The sequence below is a fragment of the Suillus discolor genome (genome assembly GCF_016758755.1).
Source record: "Suillus discolor strain FC423 chromosome Unknown F5147scaffold_121, whole genome shotgun sequence".
NCBI classification, from domain to species: domain Eukaryota; kingdom Fungi; phylum Basidiomycota; class Agaricomycetes; order Boletales; family Suillaceae; genus Suillus; species Suillus discolor.
In genome coordinates, this window is record NW_024541368.1 from 18227 (window position 1) to 38158 (window position 19932).

General features: G+C 48.1%; 4 protein-coding genes across 4 annotated transcripts; 2 read left to right on the forward strand and 2 right to left on the reverse strand.

Moving 5' to 3' along the window:
- Window positions 1-838: 838 nt before the first annotated feature.
- Window positions 839-1057, forward strand: F5147DRAFT_587663 (uncharacterized protein; the record flags this gene model as incomplete). The annotated part of the gene is made up of 1 exon (XM_041432018.1): window positions 839-1057. One exon carries the CDS (start codon window positions 839-841, stop codon window positions 1055-1057), a length of 219 nt encoding a protein of 72 aa, XP_041285538.1.
- Window positions 1058-3886: 2829 nt separating this feature from the next.
- On the reverse strand, window positions 3887-5409 carry F5147DRAFT_658694 (uncharacterized protein; the record flags this gene model as incomplete). The annotated part of the gene is made up of 4 exons (XM_041434482.1): window positions 3887-4060; window positions 4204-4305; window positions 4505-4914; window positions 4974-5409. 4 exons carry the CDS (start codon window positions 5407-5409, stop codon window positions 3887-3889), a joined length of 1122 nt encoding a protein of 373 aa, XP_041285539.1.
- Window positions 5410-5993: 584 nt separating this feature from the next.
- Window positions 5994-17743, forward strand: F5147DRAFT_841291 (uncharacterized protein). Its single transcript, XM_041444365.1, has 19 exons — window positions 5994-6085; window positions 6140-6849; window positions 6899-7027; window positions 7076-7203; window positions 7257-7657; window positions 7710-8914; window positions 8969-10050; window positions 10102-12103; window positions 12154-15093; window positions 15147-15656; window positions 15708-15812; window positions 15863-16063; window positions 16113-16315; window positions 16367-16604; window positions 16657-16743; window positions 16796-16973; window positions 17024-17175; window positions 17229-17402; window positions 17463-17743. Exons 1-19 carry the CDS (start codon window positions 6010-6012, stop codon window positions 17583-17585), a joined length of 10644 nt encoding a protein of 3547 aa, XP_041285540.1. The 5' UTR covers window positions 5994-6009; the 3' UTR covers window positions 17586-17743.
- On the reverse strand, window positions 17744-19828 carry F5147DRAFT_726828 (uncharacterized protein). Its single transcript, XM_041439208.1, has 9 exons — window positions 19651-19828; window positions 19540-19589; window positions 19466-19485; window positions 19325-19415; window positions 19146-19278; window positions 18549-19098; window positions 18383-18496; window positions 17946-18334; window positions 17744-17888 (listed from the first exon to the last, which is right to left on the reverse strand). The coding sequence occupies exons 1-9, from the start codon at window positions 19789-19791 to the stop codon at window positions 17817-17819; spliced, it is 1560 nt and encodes a 519-aa protein (XP_041285541.1). The 5' UTR covers window positions 19792-19828; the 3' UTR covers window positions 17744-17816.
- Between the last annotated feature and the right edge of the window lie 104 nt (window positions 19829-19932).

Genomic DNA, 19932 nt, shown 5'->3' on the forward strand with positions numbered 1-19932 from the left:
GTCAAGTCAGTACTGGGGTTGGTGCAAGTATCGTTATTGTCAAATGTCGAAGCCAAATTTTGCAGCTGCAAAATGAGTGGCGCAGGAAATCTTAGATTCATGTCCAGTCCAGGTGATCCAGCAGTTCATCAATCAGACATATCATTTTATGAGTGCATATACTAGGATTGGATTAACCAGAAAAGCAGCAGAATGGGCTGTCTGTAAACAGAATGACATGATCAAGTCACTCAGCGTGTGATGATGGCAATTGAGGTGGTCTCGTTGTAGGTATTAGCCTCTAGAAAAGTTGTTCAAATGACCAAAAAATTTTGGCACACTCAAAATGTCGTGGGAAAACTTCGAAAGAGTCGTTTTTAGACCTATTTTGATGTCCTGAATCCAAATCTGAAGTTAGTTTGGCCCCAAAAATTCATATTGTCGAGATACCAAACTAGATGACTTTGTTTGTCTACGACTGTACTCATGAACGAATAGACAGGCATTACAAAAGGTTTTTTTTGTTCGTGGCCGATGGTATGACCAGTCAATGATCACTTGAAGTAGAAGTGTACTGATTTCCGAGAACTGATAGATACTCGGTGCTCCCAGCCCTTAGCTTATCAGGAATCCTGCTCGTGGACATCATTGAGGGCTCTTCTACCAAGAGAAGATTTTCCCTATTCATAGATGCATTACTCAATTAGATAAATCCATTCCCTGGTCTGAACTCAGTCATAGTCATGGACAACTGTAGCATCCACAAATCTGTACTTGTACAGGAAATGATACTCGAACAGTAAAGTAACTCAATCATTCAGGCATTGTTCCATCTAACCGCCAGTGTCTTTGCAGGGGAATGCGATTTGAATTCTTGCTGCCATATTCTCTGGACTATAACCCCATTGAACTGGCATTTTCAGCCATGAAACACCACCTTCGTCGTGATAAGCTGAGACTTCAAATGGCAACAGAGGGCCGTGATGACGCTGATGTTTTTGCTGTATTGAATGATGCGATATTTACTGTGACACTGAATGATGTAGCAGGATGGTTTCATAAATGTCAATACTTATAATTACAGGTGATGGAATAGAAATGCTCTAAGTATATGTCAATGAAAAGTCAGTACTAGTAATATGACCATCTGCGCTTGTGCCTAAGGTGCTGCATCTGTTCTGCCTTTAACACCTCACAATCCTTTCTTGCATATGTCTCAAGAAGCTTTGCAGTGCCGACAGAGACGTCAGGACACCATTCCAAAATCTTGTCTGCGATGGTGAGCATCGGGTCAATGCTCTTGAACATGCGCTTATACCCAAAGCCATGAAAATAGTCGATAATGCTATCTCTTGCGAAAGCACGGTTGTCGCCCTGTGGCCCTTTATCCAGTTCCCAGAGCCAGTCAGGTATGAGTGGATAGAGTGCAGGATTGTCGGCATCAATAGCTTGAGCAATGTCTGAATTGAGATCTGGTGAAGGACGTCGATGGAAATGATGATCTTGATCGTGAGTATGATAGTTAGGACCTGGTAAATGGTGTTGGCATGCAAATGTGTAATGATTGTGGTTCTGGTTTGGATATGGATTGAATGATTGTGGTGGATAGTAGAGCTGACCAGCAGGAACAGGCAGCAGATAATTGTAGAATGGATGAGGCGCAATCAGCTGAGGAATGCTGAACAGGTGAGGAGCATGATGATAAGCAGGTGGCTGCATAAGTATGTTTGCCGGTGTAGGTTTACAACTCAGAGTGGTGCTAAAGGCTCCAAACTGATATCTTTATGTTGTAGGTCATTCACTGCCTATCTGCTATACTTGTGGGACAAGTGCATTCAACCCTAAAGGGGAAGCTAGTGCAGCAAAGGTCTAGAAATAGATGCAGAAGGTGCCGCTTGTCAGCCGATGCAAAGCGCGAGAAATAGGCGGGTGCGCGCGCGTAGCGCGGGAACGTAGTGGCGGGCGAAAGCCGAAGGCGTGGGAAAGACGCGGCTGCGAAGCGGCCAATGCGTGAGAGGTTCAGATGGTAATAGAGATGAAGGACAATAGAAATAGATGTAGAGCGAGGCAATGATGGATACGATGCAAGCGGTAAACGGATACTGATTGCCAATAGCTACCAACTGTAAGCTAATGGGAGTTTGCTACTGGGACATCCGGAAAACAAGCTACTGAAAGATATGTACTGCTAGTGCTTAAGTATAGTGCTAAGTGCTGTCACGCAGAACCGAGCCGATGCGCTACTGAGTTAGGTATGTAAAGCTATATGTAAATAAGGGTCTATGATGAAATAAAGGTGGTCCGATGCGAAAATGGTCTGATATGTAAATATAATCATGAAATAACGTACCATTGGGTTGGTTTTGGACTATGGATGGGTGTGGAACATCGGCCGATGAAGCGTGAGAAAAGCGGCCGCTAAGTGCGGCTGTGCATGCACGCAGGAACATTGCGGGAAAGTTGCGGCCGCTATGCGCGGCTCATGGGAGAGCTGTGCTTCATGTAGGAAAGTAATAGGGTGCTGAGGGATACCACAAAAATAGCCTCTACGAGGCTACAAGGACTCCAAGTCCTACACCAGTCCCTGATGTGCATGCTCTGGTACTGGTTGAATGCCATTGGCAGGACTTGACAAAGCAGTTTCAAGTTGTTTAACTACAGACACAGGGTCTGCCTGTTTTCTCTGTGCATCATGATCCTCGATCTTGAGAACAGGGGGGGGATTTTTGCAAGTTGTATACATTAGGAAATTTGTTGTGTAATAGTCCCATTAGCACGATCACTTAGAGAATCAGCGAAGTACCCATACAATCATGAATGCCCAGTGGCTTATGTCGGACAATGGAATTTTATGATGGTCACCATTTTTCATAACAAAACAACATCCTTGGTGTTGTGCGCAGGCATATTTCATTTGCAATCCAACAACAATCTTTGGTGGGGGGAGTTTTGCGACATCAGTGTCATCATCCCAGTTGACAGCATCTGTTACAGACTTGGATAGGTCTTCTCAACAACAGCACAAATGTGCCCTCTGAGGTTGAGGGTATTGTAGCCTTGACGGAATGTCAAGGGTTCCTCTGGTTATCTCAGTAAGATGGCGCTCATTGAGATACAGGGCTAATAGATTGACTAAGACAAGGGGTGCTTGGCTTAGAAGTGCGGTCAAAGACAACTAAGCTTGAAGGCTTAGTTGAACAGATTTCAAGGGAAAACCAAGTAGATTAAAGTAAAGAACTAGTACAATAATCTGTCTACTTATATATGTCAATATACAAGGGTTCAAGCTCAGTCTGTATCTAATAGTATATCTGGGATCTGTTACGTCGACTGTAGGTCGGCGTGTGCGAACTAGGATAGGTCTTCTCAGCGACGACTCGAGTGAGTCTACTGAAGCTGAGCGTGGTCTAGCCTTGATGGAACGTCAAGGATTCCTCCGGCGATCTCGGTAAGACGGCGCTCGTCGAGATGCAGGGCTAGCGGATACGTGCAGAGGCGTATGGGAGCGACTCTGAAGTGCGGTCTCACACAAGGAAGCGGTTAAGCTAAGATGAGCAAGTTCTGTGGTAGAACCTAGTAGATTAAAGTGAAGTATAATCTACAACAATGTATGTACTTTATACATAGTGTATCTAAGTGTTCAAGCTCAGTCTATAATCTATAGTATATCGCTAATCTAAGATAGCTAGACATGAGGTTAGATAAAGTACATGAGGCTTAGCCTCTGATCAAGCATGCGGCGCCAAGGGCTGCTGCGCATAGGTACAGGAAGCGCCAAGCGCTCCGGGTCTTCATACATGAGGCGCCTAGGGCGCTCCGGGTCTTCATGAAGCGACATGCTGTATACATGCGCTGATCTAGGGTGTCCATGAGGCGTACTGCCTCCATGGACCAGGTACAAGGCCGTCTAGGCCAGGGGCGGGGTCATAGCATCAGGCGGGGTCATAGCGCCTTGAGGCGGGGTCATAGCGGTCCAGACCGCTGTTGTTCTAGGCGCAGGCGGCGCACCGCCGCGCGGGGAGTCTAGCAGAGCGGGGGCAGGTGTAGGGAGAGCTGGGGCTCTAGTAGGTGTTACAGATCCCTGTAACAGGATCTATGGTATTCATGAGATAAGAGAACATGAGGTCAACCATGAGGACAGATAAGATACATGAGGCTTAACCTCTGATCAGTCATGAGGCACCAAGGGCGCTCCGGATCTTCATGAGGCGACATGAGGCGTACATGCGCCAGTCTAGGTGTCCATGAGGCATACAGCCTCCATGGATCAGGTACAAGGCCTTCTAGGCCAGGGGCGGTGTCACAGCAGTCCAGACCGCTGTTGTTCTAAGTTCTAGCGGTGTGCCGCTGCGTTGGGAGTCTAGCAGAGCGGGGGCTTCTGTAGATGTTATGGTAGACTGTAACAGCATCAGCAGGTTTCCCACCACCATCACTGTCCTCATCATCTGCCTTTCCCCTCTTGTTTGCTCGAGCCTGAGTGAATTGGTGGGTTATTTTGTGTTCTGCATTCCTTATTCGTGCTTACCTTTGTCTTACTGCTGGTCAATGTCCCCTTCTTCAATTCACCATTGCTTACTTCTAGCAACCGTATATCAACAATCTCTACCGCAAACTTCTTCTTCCGTGACCTTCCAGTCACACCGCTGAGTTCTTCACTTGCATCTCCAAGCAACTGGAGCAGGTTGCGAGCCAAGTCGAGTTTATGCGGGGAAGCTGTCTTCGCATTAGTCGAAAACTTGTAGGCAATACTGAGGTTCTCTAGGAAGATCTCCATAGCCTTTGCAATCTTGCGATGGAAGGCATCCCAGGATATATCGGACCTCACAGTCAAAGTGTCAAGGACACCGTTGACCAGCACATTGAGAGGTATGTCAATTACCTCTTCATCAGTTTCAGGTTCCTCGTTATCTTCAACGCTGTCCTCTGATTCAGATTCTACATCACAGACGAGGTAAGTTTCTTTTGCAAGAGCAGTGACGGTCTTAATTACTCACCCTCCTCATCTCCCGATTGGCTATGCTCATCATCCAAGCCACTGGCCTCAGATTCTTTGAGGTTCTGGAAGAAGTCTTCATCCTTGATACTGTATTTCCCAACCAGATCTGGGACCTCCAAGTCTCCAACTGGCCAAGCTAAGCCAAGTAACAATGTGGCGGCTGTGTTCTCATCAAAGTCAGTGGACTTTGATGTCGCTACAGCTGCTCTGATGTCTGGTGCAGAGCTGGATCCACCTGGCACTGTGGCTGCCAACAAAGTGCTAGACTTTTCTGGTGGAATGGGCCATGGCCGTGGTTTAGTCTTTGAGCCGACTTCCTGACTTGGAGGATGTTCTGCCTGTGTACTACTGGGGGGCTGTAATTGCTTTTTCGGAGGACGACCGCATTTCCGGGGCTCCTTGACCTTGCGCACTTGGGTAGAAGCCTTTGCCATCCTGCCAGACAATGTAGCAGACCATCGGGAAAAGTGAGATGTGTGTGAATTTGGTTTTTATACTAGTAGACACGAGGCAAGTGTCCACTTCGCCAAATCATTCCATCCTTTCTACAGTCTTCTGCACCTCATTTTTCTGATCAAGTTTGTATCTTACCGCTTGTCATTATCTTGCTTTGTTACTGAAATAAAAATCAATCTTTGTAGTTCTACTGGCTCTGAGAGCAGGTGACCACCAACTTCACCGAATCACTTAGTTTTTTCACTGGTCGTCTGCGTTCAATTTTTCTGATCAGTTTTGTCACTTAGACCATGTCAATAGCTTGCTTCGTTGTTGAGATAAAAATCAATCTTTGTAGCACTACTTTTTCGAAAATAAATGCACACTTTTTTTGGAAATACCACCGGCCTCTACCATTATGCAAACTGTTGTAAAGTATTAGGCCACCCCCGAATGAGGGGTTAATAAAGTCAGTAAAGCTACATCACGTGAAAATCACGTGAATGTTGACCAAACATTGAGCCAAACATATTTTCTGGGTCAAACTTGAGATTACCAAATAGCTGGAAGTAACTTAGGGCCTCTTCCTGCTGTTCGCCATGGACAACACACCGCAGCTGGGTACAGCTGCAGACCTTGAGATGCGGGCTGCTCGCATTGCGGACCCTGGAATAGGTATGTGTTCTCCGATCAAATATAGCTCTCCGCTGTTGAACACACTGGTCATAGATCTCAAAACGAAGCACAATGTTGCATGCGAGCTACGAGAAATGATAGACACTGTCCGAGATGCTGAATCTGCGCGAGTATTCCCTCAAATGATTCCAGTTCTCTTGGAAATTCTGAACACTGGGGAAGCTGCATATCACAAAGACATCATGGAGTACCAATTCAGGCGCGTGCTGCTTGAAATCATACATCGCATACCCTACGGGGAAACTATACGGCCTCTGGCTCTGCCATTGCTTAGTGGTATGCTTCATGCCTTGCGCCATGATAATGAGGAAAACGGCGTCACTGCATGCAAAATTATTATCGACCTTCTACGCTCATTTCGATCGCTGACAGAAGAGCTGGTTGCCGAGTACATGGGAATTCTTCAAGACGTATTTCGCAACATGAGGGGACTTGTCCTCGAAACACTCTGCGAGGACTCCCCTGTTCTTGATCCCAATGTCGTCCTTCCCAGCATTCGCAGTTTCAAAGTCCTCGCCGAGATGGGAATGGTAGTTGTCACCTTTTCTCAAAGCCATCGCCCCCTTGTCCTTCACGTTATTCAAGCAACACTCTGTCTGAATTTCGAGGTTCTGGGTCTCGAATCACCCGCTCAGAAAAAAGCTAGAGAAGATCATGAAGCCATGGGATCTTACTGGTCCGGCATGGCACCCACCATAAAGAATCCTCAAGCCTATATGGATTTCATCACTGGGCAAATCAAGGTATGCATCCCTGTAACAATCTCGACAATCAAGAATACTCACTGCGTAGATGGTATCTTATGTTGCATATGTCATGCGAGGCTTCGGAGAACAGTTCGACTCCTTTGGAGAGAGGCTCATTCTTGCTGCTCTCCGATTAATGCAAGATTTGCCTCCCAACGGCATTCAGGCACGAAAGGCGAGTTGCATGTATCAAAAACGCAACTAGACCTAATACATCTTCTAGGATCTGATAGTGGTACTACGGCATCTGATTGGCACGCAGCATCGGAAGGCTCTTTTACCACAGATCGACAAACTATTTGATGAACGTATTCTTCTTGGAGATGGAGTGGGTAGTAAAGAGACCTTGCGGTGAGTTCAGTTGATCGGCCAATGAGGAATTATAGTTGATGATCATGATTCAGTCCGTCGGTTTACGCATCGGTCGCGGACCTTGTGCATCACGTCCGGGGCGACCTCTCGGCAAATCAGCTCGCGCGTGTGGCGAAGCTGTATTCTGCGTTGATTCATAATCCGTACCTCAGTCATAACCTGCATACGCTGTTCTCCAAGATGATGTTCGGTCTGATCGAGAATATTACAACCAAGGATACCGCTCAAGGTGCCGCACGGGTACTGACTGCCATGTTCGAGACTTGTGTCGACAAAGTCGAGGCGATGACACTGGTCTTGGACAACGCACTTGAGAGGTTAGAGAAGGCTAAGAATGACGAAGAAGAAGGCGTCGACTTTTTGCTGATAGAGAAGACGCGACCTGTTGCAGGTGCTGCCTATGCAACTGAGAAGCCAGAAGAGGTTATTCATGGTGAGAAGACTTTCGATGTGCGCGAATTACCCTTTGACACCCTTGGTCATAGAATGTCGCTTTCTCTTTCGAACCCTCCTCCATGGGTTCCGTGTTTGCCTCGTGGGATTGAAAAAATGTGATGCTCCAGTTCCCGAAGGCACTCTGATTCTCCGTCTCTTTGAAAGTTGCATGAAATGTATGGCCCTATTTGATACCGAGCCACGCGACGCTACCGAAGCCATGGACTGGTTTAGCGCAGTTCTGCTGGAGGTCAATCTGCACGTATTCCAAGAGGTTTGGACCCACAAGATTGAGTTCTTTTTTGAAGCAGCTCGCAAGAGGCCTGCACTCTTACAAATTTGCCAAATTTTGTTCAGTCGTGAAAACGTCTCGCCAACTCTGGTAGCAATCGTCCTTCGTTTCCTCATTGACCGCCTGTCACTTCTTGGGGAATACGACGATCAAACAGCAGTTATTACCATTCGGCTGTTCAAAATGGCATTTGGTGCAGTCACGTCTTTTCCTGTGCCCAATGAACCCATTCTGGCTGCGCACTTAGCTAAACTCATCATGGATTGTTTCCCTCTCGCTGCCAAAGCCTCCAAGTCAACCAACTACTACCATCTTCTAAGAGGCTTGTTTCGCGCAATTGGCGGAGGAGGGGGTCGCTACGAGCTTCTCTACAAAGAGGTTCTACCACTCCTTCCCGATATGTTGGAGAGCTTAAACCGCCAGTTGCATGCCTCCGAAGGGTATGCGAGGGACATGATCGTTGAGCTTTGCCTTACGGTGCCATTGCGTCTCACACATCTCCTACCCCATCTCACATATCTTATGCGCCCCCTTGCACTTGCGTTACGTGGGACCCCTGAGCTCGTGTCTCAAGGTCTTCGTACCCTTGAGCTTTGTATCGACAACCTGACACCGGATTTCCTTGATCCGACTCTGAACACCGTTCTTCGAGAACTCATGGAAGCGCTTCATAGTCACTTGAAGCCACTACCTGCCAGTCACCACCATGCCCACACGACCATTCGTATTCTTGGCAAGCTCGGTGGACGCAATCGCCGTTTGTTGTATAAAGAGCCTGCCCTTGAATACAACCCATTCTCGAAGGCCGCAAGCGTTCCTCTTTCTTTCGGTGGCTCGATGGAAAACGTGAAGCTGGCTCCGATGATCAACTTAGCAGTCCGAACCCTACGCAAGGCCGCACCTGCCTATCGTGCCCAAACATACTCGCTATTGGAGACGTGTACTATCACTCTTCTGCATGATGTAAGCAAGCTTGGATAGTGTCGTACTTCACTAACTTTCGATGATGTACCATAGAACAGCCATGGGCCGGATGAATCTGCGGTGTTCGTAAAATCATTGGAAGCGATATTTGACGCGATACACATGCCCGAAGTGAAAGACGATGCAGACAAGTTCATTCGTGAGCTGTCTCGCACTGTATTTTCAATGGAGCTTCGCAAGAACGCTACTAAGGAAGCTGGCCTCAAGCGATATCCCAGCCCTCTGCTTTCGTCTTACTTGGAGGCCTTACCTTGCGCTCTTTCACGTGATAACACTGAAGAATTACACAAGGGCGAAGAACTTGTCACGTCAATCTTGAATGACCTGGTGGTCATGTGCGCTCAGAACGGTGCTACTGCACAGGATGTTGTTCCTACGCTGGTCCAAATCTCTGCGCGCTTCTGTGCCGTCTGCCTTGACGATTCATGGGTACGGAAGAGCGCAGGTTGCATTGGAATCAGGATTTTGACGTTTCTGCCTAATATCGGTATTAAATGGATGAGTGAAGTTGAACTTGTGCGAACCTTGCTCCATATCCTGAAGGATCTCCCCTTTGATCTTCCCCGCGATGTCACTGACGTGATCGAGGTCCTTAAACGTGTATTACGCGTTACCTACACGAATTTGGATGCTATGGCGGACGTCCCCATCATCGCTCGTGCCAAGCTAGTCCACATCATCGGTATCTTCTTCTCGGAGCTCTCAAATCCCAACCCAGTAGTTCGCCAAGCAGCCCAAATCTGCATCGATGTCTTCGTTGAACTCACTGGCAAGTCAGCTCACGAGCTCCTCTTGCCCCACCGGGATCGCATGTTGACAGCAATTTACACCAAACCTTTGAGGGCGTTATCGTTTCCCATTCAAGTGGGCATGATTGATGCAGTACGCTATTGTGTCAGTCTCGATCCACCTCTTCCGGAGCTGAACGACGAATTGCTCCGATTGTTACATGAAACTCTCGGACTCGCCGATGCCGATGACGTCCAGCTTGCTCGTGGAAATCTTCGCCAAGGATCTCTCGAGATTATCAAGCTTAGGGTAGCTTGCATCAAGCTCCTTACTGCATCCATGCCTATGACGGATTTCTTTTCAAAGCAGCATCAAACTAGACAAAGGTCAGTCGTGGTTCCCATTTTCTCCAACGTCATTGACATAGTATGATACAGGGTCACTGGCGTCTATTTCAAGTCTTTGTATTCCCCTTCGCAGGAGGTAAAAGAAGTTGCGCACGAAGGGCTTCGTATGGTCCTAACACATCAAAGTCGACTCCCCAAAGAGCTCTTGCAGACAGGCCTGCGCCCTATCTTGATGAACCTTGCAGATCCAAAGCGTCTGTCGGTCTCTGGCTTGGAGGGGCTTGCAAGATTACTAGAGCTCTTGATCAACTACTTCAAAGTTGAGATAGGGCATAAACTCTTGGATCATTTCCGCATCGTCGCAGACCCCCAAATGTTACAAGCATCTTCGAAGCTTCCCTTGGCTGAGAATGAAGGTGTCACAAAGCTTGTTCGGTTGGCCAACATCTTCCATCTTCTCCCTTCCGCAGCGAACATCTTTTTGGAACACCTCGTCAATGCCATAGTCCAGACGGAAGCACAGATGCACTTTTCCAGCCGTAGTCCTTTCTCCGAGCCCCTCGGGAAATATCTAGATCGTTACCCAGGGGAGGCGATGGACTTCTTTATGCGCCATCTCCAGTTTCCTCGTCATGTTAGAACCCTGAGAAGTATCCTTCAAGCAAGGCTTGCTCCCAATCTCGAGCGTGAGATTGCGTCTCGCACGCAGGCGTTAGTTGAGCACTGCTTGAAAAGCAGCGATCGGAGTTTCCTACTTCCTGGCCTCCTGCTCTTTGATGACCTGGCAGACCTTCAGCCAACTTGGCTTGCAGACAACGAATACATCATCGATGTTCTCCTTGGGATATGGCGCTCAGAGCCTTTGCAGCCTGAACAAGATGAAGTTATGGTCCCTGACGCGATTCACCGGCAATCTTCAATCATGTCAATCTTCATGAAAGCCCTGGAGCGAACTCCTCGCGTCGACTTGCTTTTCGACATTGTTGCGATCTACACTCGCGACATCGCAATGGATTTGACACGACTCACACAATTCCTCTATCGGCATGTTGCGCTGAATGACGACCTCTTCTATCGCCGTAATGTCTTGTCACGCTTCGTCGTTTGGTTTGAAGACACGTCATATCCGTGGGCTCAGAAGACCTTTTTTCTGCGTTTTGTTCTGACGCCTACTATCCTAATTCAAGCAAATAGCCCCAACAAGGAGGGACTGCTTGACATGGACTTCGTAACATCTCTTCATCGAGTGATCTGGCAACCCATGACTGACACGACTTCTTTCCCGGATGCCGATGACATGTTCATGATTGAATTGCTGCATTTGACCACGGTGCTGGTACATCGCTTCCCAGAGCTCGTTGAAGATGTGAAAAAGGATATCATCCGTTGCGCATGGCACTATATCACTAGTGAAGATGCAGTGGTGAAGCAGACGGCGTATTTGCTAGCTGCACGTTTCTTCGAAGCTTTTGATACCCCGCAGAAATTCATCCTCCGGGCATGGACAGGCCTTCTTCGTCCTCCTCATACAGACGGCAAACTCCTTATCAAGCAGGCGCTAGACATTCTTGCACCAGCTCTTCCTCGCTCAGGTGGCAATGATGCAGGATACCCTCAGTGGGCTAGGACAACTCGACGTTTACTCGCAGAAGAGGGCAATGGGTTTCAGCAAATTATCATGATCTACCAACTTCTTGTCCGTCAGCCGCATTTATTCTATCCCGTTCGTGCATTGTTCATCCCGCACATGGTCAACTCACTATCCAAACTTGGTCTCTCTGGCACGGCATCCGGTGAATCTCGTATACTCTCCATAGATATCTCCCAGGTTATCTTTGATTGGGAACAGAAGTCGCAGGATTCTGGCACTCATACTGAGCTGTCCCGAGCTTCCACTACATGGGTCACCCCCCTTCCTTTCAGAGAAAGTATTGTCAGTTTCCTCGTTCGCCTTGCAACCTCTCCTTTGGAGCCAACATCCAGGACCATCTTGTTGCCTCGTGCACTGTTGCTTTTGCAGAAGATGGTTGCGCCTTCAGGTTGGAGTGATGTGACTGTCAAGTTGAACTTTTTTTCGCGTGCTTTGGAACAGGTACATGCATTGCCACTTCATACTTGTGTAATGCTGACGCCACCGTACAGACAGAACTCGATTCAGAACCCCACCTTAATCAAGCTCTCAGTGCTGCAAAAGTGTTGCAAGTTGTCGCTGCAGATAAGGATGATGCCTGGTATCTGGCCAATGCTACGATCCTCCAATCCTTGGTTCGCAAAGGCCTGACCACAGATGATCCCGGTTTGCATGATGCCCTTCATCCCATCTTTGAACATCTCTTGCAACTATTCCCTTTGCCTGATCGAGACGAGAAACAGGGCGATATGTCAGATTTCCATACCTGGGTCTATACAGCAGTTGAGGATGGTTTGGCGAACACAACCGCTCTCCGTGGAATACTCCTCATGCTCAAATCCGTCGTACAAGTAACAGCGGAGCGCGTCCAGCCATTCAGTGCATCCCTTCTACGTCTCTTCAGCAAACTAGCCAAAGACCACGTCAGTTCGACCCCGACTACCAACGGATTTGAAAACGGTGTCCGGCTCATGATCTCTATCATCGAGATTTGCAAAGCTACCATTTTACACCTCGGCGACCATCGAAAGTCATTTTTTGCTGCATTCACTGCGCTTACAGAGAAATCCAAGAGTCCCACTCTGTGTCACTTCTCACTTGATGTCATGCGTGACTGGGCCCTTCATACGAACGAAGCATATCCAACAATGAAGGACAAAGTCAGTGTGCTGCAGAAAATGGCAGGCTTTGAGACTCGCAGCGATGCGCTATTCCATAGCTACCTGGAGCTCATCTACGACATCTACACAGAACCTCCATTACGCAGGAGTGATTTGACGTCTCGACTGGAACAATGTTTCCTGCTTGGGTGTCGTGCTCGAGATCCTGTGCTCAGAGAACGATTTATGGACCTTCTGGACAGTAGCATCCCTCGTTCTCTTCAAGGTCGTCTAGCATATATCTTGGGAGTCCAGAATTGGGAGCCTCTCGCGGACCATAACTGGATCTATCTTGCACTCCATCTCCTTCTTGGCGCTGTTGACGGCGAAGTGCCATTGATTTCGGAGCGGAGGATCAGCATGGTACCCTTAAATGGCCACTTTGTTGCTCGACAGAATGCAGCTTCCATCATTCGTGCCATGCAGAGATTGGCATTCCTTGACCCTCAAGTTGCGCACGACACTTGGCTATCCGTCTTTCCTGCGGCGTGGGCATGTCTTTCTCGTCGGGAACAGGCGGACATGACACTCCACATGATCAACCTGCTGAGCAAGGACTTCCACGCCAAGCAGCTCGAACTGCGCCCCAATGTCATCCAGACTTTATTGGGTGGTATTCACGCCTGCTCGCCTCCTATGACACTGCCACCCTATCTAGTGAAATACCTCGCAAAATCATACGGTGCCTGGCATGTTGGGATGGAGGTTTTGGAGACGTCTCTGGACTCCATCAAAGACGATGATCCCACTGTGAAAGACACGATTTATGATTCGCTTGCAGACGTTTATGCTGAATTAACGGAGGAGGATGTGTTTTATGGTCTTTGGCGCCGGCGAAGCCTCCAACTTGAGACTAACATGGCGCTTTCGTTCGAACAGAATGGCATGTGGGAGTTTGCCTCCAACTGCTATGAAGGGGCGATGACGAAGGCGAAGAGTAGCCAAATCCCATTTTCAGAAGTCGAGTACTGCCTTTGGGAAGACCACTGGATGCTTGCGGCAGAGAAGCTCCAGCAGTGGGATACATTGCATGATTTGGCGAAGAGCGAAGGAAATCAGGAACTCCTACTTGAGAGTGCGTGGCGCACGAAGGATTGGGCCGATCAGAAAGAATCTTTGGAGGAGCAGATTAATCAGCTACCCGACGTCGCGACTCCGCGAAAGCGAGTTTTCGAGGCATTCATTGCTCTTCTGAAAGTGCCTGGTGCGCTGGAAAAGAACACTGAATTTACGAAAATACTCGAAGACGCAATGCAGCTGTCGCTGCGTAAATGGGTCGCTCTTCCATTCCACATGTCAGCTGCTCACGTTCCGCTGTTACAACACTTCCAACAGTTTGTTGAGCTCCAAGAAGCCGTCCAGATTTTTGGTTCCCTCTCTACAACCACCGCTCAGAATCTGGAGAAGAAGTCCTCAGATCTCAAGATGGTTCTACAAGCTTGGCGAGAGCGCCTTCCCAACCTGCAAGACGACATCAGCATATGGAGTGACTTGGTTGCTTGGAGGCAGAATGTTTTCAACGCAATCAACAAGGCATACATCCCTCTTATCTCCAATACCAACCAGAGCAATAATTCTGCGACAAGTAACTTCAATACCTCAGGCTATCGCGGGTACCATGAAACGGCTTGGATTATCAACCGCTTTGCCCATGTTGCGAGGAAGCACGATCTTCTTGATGTCTGCTTCAGTTCATTGAACAAGATTTATACACTGCCGAACATCGAGATATCGGAAGCTTTTCTCAAACTACGGGAGCAAGCGCGCTGCCACTACCAGAAACCAAATGATCTGCAAGCAGGACTGGAAGTCATCAATAACACAAACCTGATGTACTTCTCTAATCCCCAGAAAGCCGAGTTTTTCACTCTGAAGGGCATGTTCCACGCGAGAAGTGGGAGGAATGACGACGCGAATCACTCCTTCGGTCAAGCAGTCCAGATGGATATGTCTCAAGCCAAAGCATGGGCGGAATGGGGACGGTATAGCGATCGTATGTTCAAGGAGTTCCCCGGCGAAATGTCGCACGCTGCCAATGCTGTCAGCTGCTATCTCCAGGCAGCTGGACAGTACAAGAATGGAAAGAGTCGGCCCCTGCTGACTCGGGTGCTCTGGTTGTTGAGTGTAGACGACGCGCAATTTACAATCTCTCGAGCCTTCGACACTTACAAGGGCGAGGCAGCATTTTGGTACTGGATATCACTCATCCCACAGCTTTGTCTTTCTATCAGTCAACGCGAAGTCAAACAAGCGCGATATATCCTGCTGAACCTTGCCAAGTTATTTCCCCAGGTATTCAGCTAGTCGATTCTAACTGACTTGTCATGAGCTCAATTTGGTTGTAGGCATTGTTTTTCCCATTGCGGACGACGAAGGAGGACATGCAATTCATCAAGAAGCAAGCTTTGGTTACAGCAGCAGCTCGCGCTCAAAGTGCACTGACTGCCAATGCAAACAGACGTTCTGACGGTGACCAAGTAATGCAAGACGCCACGGCCGAGGTCCAAGCAGATATAATCAAGAAGGAGAATTCATCGAGCGACGCTATCGAGTCTCAGCTTTCCCAAACCCAATCAGCCCAGTCCAACACAGAGATAACTCCTGCTACTGCACAAAACGCAGGCGCCACTTCTTCCGCTCAAAATGCTCCAGGTGCTTCTGACACCCAGTCGACTTATGTCGTCCGTCAATCTTGGGAACATGTTGATGAGGTCGTTCAGATTCTTAAAACGGCCTTCCCGCTGCTTATTCTGAGCATGGAGACTATGGTGGATCAGATACTACAAAGGTTCAAGGCTACCCCTGAAGAAGAGATCTATCGGTTGATCTGCATGCTCTTGCTGGACGCTGTACAGGTAAGTAATCCATGCACTACGCGCTGACAGGCGTGAACCATGCACTTCCAGAACTACGTGATGCGGACGAATACGACGGAGGATGATGGGCAGCTTCAGCAACATACCGTACAAAATATCTCCAAGATGGCTGCGAACTTGACTGGATCGGCTAGGGTATACTTGCTTTTACTACTTGAACAAGAAAAAGACTGACTTTATTGTAGCGAGAATATGAAGAAGACTTTGTCAAGAGTAAACTCACACATTACGAGTACATCCGAAAGCTTCAGCAATGGAGGGACCGGCAAGAGAAGTATCTCGACTCTCGACCACGCATCCAGTCCCTCGACCTCCTTAGCCACTATCTCACTGAGTTCCAATACGGCAAATTCGATGATATTGAAGTTCCGGGTCAGTACACCGAGGTGAGTTGCGCGCTTGATATTGTCGATTTGACATTACACCTTGCTATAGGATAAGGACAGCAATCAGAATTTCATTCGGATTCAGCAATTTGGACCCAAGTTCGAGAATTGTCGGTCATATGGTTATTGCTGGCGCAGATTCACGGTGCATGGTAACGACAACTCGCGGACATCGTTCTCAGTTCAGCTTCCTTCTGGCCGACACTGGCGCAGGGAGGAGCGGCTGACGCAAGTGTTCCGAACTTTCAATTGGTGAGGCTGTTCCTAGCTCACATGCTCTACTACTGATTTTTCTTGCTATAGTGCCTTGGTTCGCAGGAAGGAATCTCGCAAGCGAAATCTGCTGTTCCATATTCCAGCTGCTATCTCCTGTAGCCCCAGTCTTCGCCTCCTTCAGACAGATTCGTCGTACATCACGCTCGGAGACATATACGACCATCACTGCGAGGAAGCTGGTCTATCTCGTGAAGATCCCATACTCGTCTCTGGTGAAAAAGTCAAGAGTGTGCTGCTAGAATTCAAGCAAAAAAGTGGCAGGGCGGTAAGTACATTTGCAACACGTCCTAGACTCATTCTTATAACTTTTGTGACAGCCGAGCAAAGCGGAATACTTCACCCTACGAAAAGACATTATGGATGAAATTGGTAGCAAACTTGTTCCAGATGATGTTCTGTCGAAAGTCAGTCATTCCATCTCTTTATGTAGTCAGTATCTCATGTTCTCGCACCCAGTATATGACAAGTGCCATGGCCACACCCGCGGACCTTTGGCGCATGCGCAAGCAGTTTGCGCTTCAAGTTGCCGCGACGAGCTTCATGACCTTCGTCTTCTGCCTCACCAGCCGCGCACCCTCGCGTTTCCATCTTTCTCGGTCGACAGGGCTCATGACGATGAGTGAAATGTTGCCTGGTATGCTTATCATCCCCGACTATTGAATCAATTACTGATTGGGAATACAGGTCTAGCAGGTCAGGCGCCTGTGTTTGCGTCCAATGATGCGGTGCCCTTCCGCTTCACCCCTAATATGCAGAGGTTTTTGGGCCCTGTGTTTACCGAGGGGTTATTGGCGACAGGCATCATGGTTATTGGAAGATGTCTTACCGAGCCCGATGTGCGTTTTTCTCCCTTTATCTTAGGTTTCATCCACTGACATGGACAACACAGTTTGGGCTTGAGCAACAACTTTGTCTCTTCGCTCGGGACGAAGTAATGACGTGGATGCACGGAAAAGGACATCCGTGGACGTTCGATTTGTCCTTCAGGACAAGCTGTGCGGCGAACATTGAGGGTGTGGTGAAACGTGCTGAGATTATGGCATGTAAAATCGAACGAGAAACGGTGGGTATACGTTATGTATCATATGCGAGTTCTTGTTCTGATCAGCTTGTCGTCGTACAGGCCCAATCGACCACAAATATGGGCGGTATACCAGTCATACAGACTGTTACCAACTTAATATCGACGGCTACGAATCCTGTGCAATTGATGAGGATGAGCGAGGTGTATCATCCGTGGTTCTAGGTTATTAAATGCTATCTGAATGCTGTCTTAACGATCGTTTATCTGCTGGTGCTTGACTGCTGTACTGGACGTTGATTGCTTTGCATACATGCACGTTGTACATTAGACATAACATATTTAGCGCTTGTAACAATGGCAGTTTTGTTTCTCTGACATTCGAGCAAAGCGTGCGAGAAGCGTCAAGTTTCCAGTGCAAAGCATATATTCATGTGAACTTCCCCTAACAGTGGTTCACGCGCGGACGCGCAAGTAACCTTCTGTTTGCCGGAAGGAATTGATATGATTCTCGCTCTCAAGCATCATCTACCAACAACAATTTCAGGTTCAAAAAAGAAAAGTTTTGTCAAAAAAAATACTCACCTCTTCCGCCATCAATGCGATGTCACTCCCTGGCCTATTATACATCATCGCATTGGCAAACATTAAATACACATCCCTCTGAAAATCTCTCGAGGTCCTGATAACTCCATCTTTGATTCTTGCTTTGATGGTCTTCAAGTCCATAGGTCGCTTGATGATATCATGGTAATCGGGCGCTTCGGTCGGTTTTATAGGATTATGGAAGATGTTACCGTTGCGGTGTTGTGAGATTTGAGAGTGTAGGAGGTATATGACAGCCTGGAAGCGCTTGTGAGGAATGGGTTGAGCTGGGCTTGTGTATTGGGCGGTGGAGTCAGATGGACCGGATTGAAGGGGTGTGGAGGGGCGTTGCTCGCTGCTTGTTGTGTCGCGTCGGGGAGGTGTGGTTACTGTGTGCTTTGGTTAGCGGGTGCTCGGTCCTTTTTGAGGGTACAAACCTTGTTCCTCCTCCCCTGGTGTAGGAGGTGAGCTCTCCTCACGTAAACGTTTCTTGTTGGGCTCTTCAGCACCTTCACCGTCGTCAACTTCCACTTCATCTACCTTGCGTTTGGCTACGCAAAACGAATTACCAATTTGATTTTGTTAAGCCCAATGTAAACACACCTTGTGAACTTGTTTCGGTATAAACAGACAAGTCCTGTTCCGCATCGACTTCCATGGATGTAAGTTCCTGCTCTGCTTCGATGTGGATGTGCTCGGTGTCATCTGCAGGGGACGCTTCCTCCTCTTCGACTTCGAGTATCTCTTCCTCATGGACAGGTGGTTCCTCCTCGTGTTCAGGCGACTGTTGGTTAGCTTCTTCCTCAACGGACCCCTCTGGGGCGCCAGGTGTCAGTATTGCCTCTATCTCACTTGCCTCATCGTCTGGGGACGTGGGCTGGTGCTCCCATTCAGACTGTTCTGTTTCCTCCTCATGGATTGAGGCTACGGGTTCATCTGGTTCGATTGGCTGCTCAATATTTTCATTCTCAGGCTCGTATTCCTCGGTTTGTGGCGGGTGAGGGGATTCTGTTTCCACAGTGACTGGTTCAGGGGCTTGATCAGGCTCAATGCTCTCGGGTTCCTGCGTAGGGACAGGTTCTTCTTCCTCTTCTTCTGGCTTGGGGGTAGGTTCACGTTCTTGCTCCTGGATCTGATGTGAGCCCTCGGGTTCCTGCACAATTAAGTTAGACTGAAGATGAAACAGCCAAAAATACGCACGACGGCTATTTCACCCTGTGTAGGTGCAGCATCGTTTTCTGCCTCGGGCTCAAATTCTGTCCCGGAGAGCTTGGCGTGAATCTTATCGTCCCATTTTCCAGCCCGAATATCCTGAATTTCTGCAACTATGGTTCTGGGCAGGGTTAATATGACGCAAACTGTACGGTTCGAGTACTCACTTGAACTTGACTTCCTCTGCTGCAATCAAATCACGCAACTCCAGGAGACGTGCACTATAGAACTTCTGGGCAAGCTTGAGATTGACAAGAGCTATATGCACTTTAAGCGATATTTTGAAGTGGTATTCGATTAGGGCTCACCATGTGGAGCAGATTCGGTGCTACATGGACATTCATGAGAACATATACAACTTGTGTTAGCGCGAGCATCTCACCACTCAAGCTGAGCATCACTCATCAGGCTGGCGTATATTTCGCGACAAGACTACAACAATGAAACTTGATCTGAGTACGCCATATGTAGCAAAAAGTTGAAACGGGCTGACATTAGCGGAAAAGAAGGTCTTTGGGCGAGAGATGATGGGATGCTTGGAGAGTAACTTTGAGACTTGCTGCCAAGCATTTGCGCCATACTCGTACACTGCTTGTGCGAGTAAAAGACATTCTACGTTGGTCAATGAACTCATGTCTACCCGAGCCTCGTCAGTGATCACAGTCGTGTCGAGTATCCGTGGGAATACTTTCGGCGAACCCGGACCTCAACACCGGCAATAACCAATTCTGGATTATGCAACAGGAAGACGTCAGCTCGATTTAAGACCGTTAAC

Excerpts from the sequence above, each read along its gene's own strand:
- F5147DRAFT_726828 (XM_041439208.1), bottom strand. The coding sequence starts at position 19,791 with ATGAGTTCATTGACCAACGTAGAATGTCTTTTACTCGCACAAGCAGTG. Across the intron at positions 19,486-19,539 it reads AGTGATGCTCAGCTTGAGTG|CACCGAATCTGCTCCACATG; the intron begins GTGAGATGCTCG and ends ATGTCCATGTAG. Across the intron at positions 19,099-19,145 it reads CACAGGGTGAAATAGCCGTC|GAACCCGAGGGCTCACATCA; the intron begins GTGCGTATTTTT and ends TTAATTGTGCAG.
- F5147DRAFT_841291 (XM_041444365.1), top strand. The coding sequence starts at position 6,010 with ATGGACAACACACCGCAGCTGGGTACAGCTGCAGACCTTGAGATGCGG. Across the intron at positions 12,104-12,153 it reads TTTCGCGTGCTTTGGAACAG|ACAGAACTCGATTCAGAACC; the intron begins GTACATGCATTG and ends GCCACCGTACAG. Across the intron at positions 16,064-16,112 it reads TTCCGGGTCAGTACACCGAG|GATAAGGACAGCAATCAGAA; the intron begins GTGAGTTGCGCG and ends ACCTTGCTATAG.